The sequence below is a fragment of the Colobus angolensis genome, unplaced genomic scaffold (assembly GCF_000951035.1).
Source record: "Colobus angolensis palliatus isolate OR3802 unplaced genomic scaffold, Cang.pa_1.0 Scaffold42, whole genome shotgun sequence".
NCBI lineage: Eukaryota > Metazoa > Chordata > Mammalia > Primates > Cercopithecidae > Colobus > Colobus angolensis.
Window position 1 is genome coordinate 9,016,215 of NW_012117599.1, and position 1,202 is coordinate 9,017,416.

General features: G+C 56.4%; 1 protein-coding gene across 1 annotated transcript in view; it reads left to right on the forward strand.

Moving 5' to 3' along the window:
* The first annotated feature begins 507 nt into the window (after positions 1-507).
* The window catches only part of POU3F3 (POU class 3 homeobox 3), a 2,698-nt gene continuing 2,003 nt past the window's right edge, over positions 508-1,202 (forward strand). The window contains exons 1-3 of the mRNA XM_011956658.1: positions 508-614; positions 695-1,023; positions 1,093-1,189. Coding sequence (XP_011812048.1) covers positions 508-614; positions 695-1,023; positions 1,093-1,189 — 533 coding nt within the window. The remainder of the gene's footprint in view (positions 615-694; positions 1,024-1,092; positions 1,190-1,202) is intronic.

Genomic DNA, 1,202 nt, shown 5'->3' on the forward strand with positions numbered 1-1,202 from the left:
GGGGAAAGTGGCAAGGGGGAGGGAGGCTGGGGGACCACAGATTTCCAGCTTCTACGACGCTCTGCCTAAATTAAAAAGCAACCAATCGGAACGGCCGGAAGGGGGGCCTCGCGTCCTGAGCCCGTCATTCCGAGCCTGCCAATCACCCAGCGGGTAGCCAATCAGCGGGGGCCCTGGTGCTCGACTTCCTTGTATTTGGGAAAGTGTGGTGGTGGGTGCGCGCTCGCGGCGGAGGGTAAACATTCGACAGTCCCCGCTCTGAGAGGGAGGGACAGAGAGCGAACTGTCAGATCGGAGCGAGAGCGGGCGCCCGAGAGAGAGGGAGAGAGAGAGAGGGAGGGAGAGGGAAAGTGAGAGAGGGAAAGAGAGCGCGAACGAGGGCACAGAGCGAGCTCCTGCTGCAACTCTGCTCCAGCACGGCCAGCGCCAGCGCCCGCCGTCGGTGCACTCTCCAAGCAGTGCAACGTGCCCACTGGAGTTGTTGTGTATCAAGGATCGATCCCCTATATGCACACACACACCTCCACCTCCACCAATGCACTCTTCTTCCTCCTCCTTCTCCAGACAACTGCTGGGAAAAAAATAAAACACCAACCCCAACCGTCAGCAACAAGGTAACAGAGCGATTCGACATCATTTTTTTTTCCTGTTCAATTTTTTCCTTGTTATATGTTTCCTAATTTCTGCCCAAAAGGAAAGATGTCGCATCAGACTGTGACTGTTGCGAGGAGAATGAAAAAGGACTCTTGTTTCAGAGGCAACCAAGAGCTCGGGCAATAGCAACTTCAGAGAAATGCACCATCGCAAGAAGTTTTCCTAGGACAGAACAAAACTTGAAACGAGAGGACCAGAGGGGGAGAGCAGGAGCCAGCCTCCCCTCTCCGCATTTGCGAGCAGCCAGCAGCACCACGCCTTCAAGGACGAAAAAGTTTTACTACTCTAAGGGAAAACGAGTGAAATGTGTTCCTGAGGAGGAGAGGAGAGAGCGCACAAGGGAAGGAGCGGACCGGTTGCTGGTCATCGGTAATTTGGCTAAGGAAGAAAGGAGCAGCTTCTTTCTTTGTTATCTCCCGTGAAACCTTCATTTAGCAGGTGGACGGAGCCCCGCGACCGGGCAGAGTCCGGGCTCGCCCGAGGACAGGAGGAGGAGCGGGAACCCGCGCGTCCCGGGAGAGCGCCCCGAGTGCAGGTCCCCGCCCCGC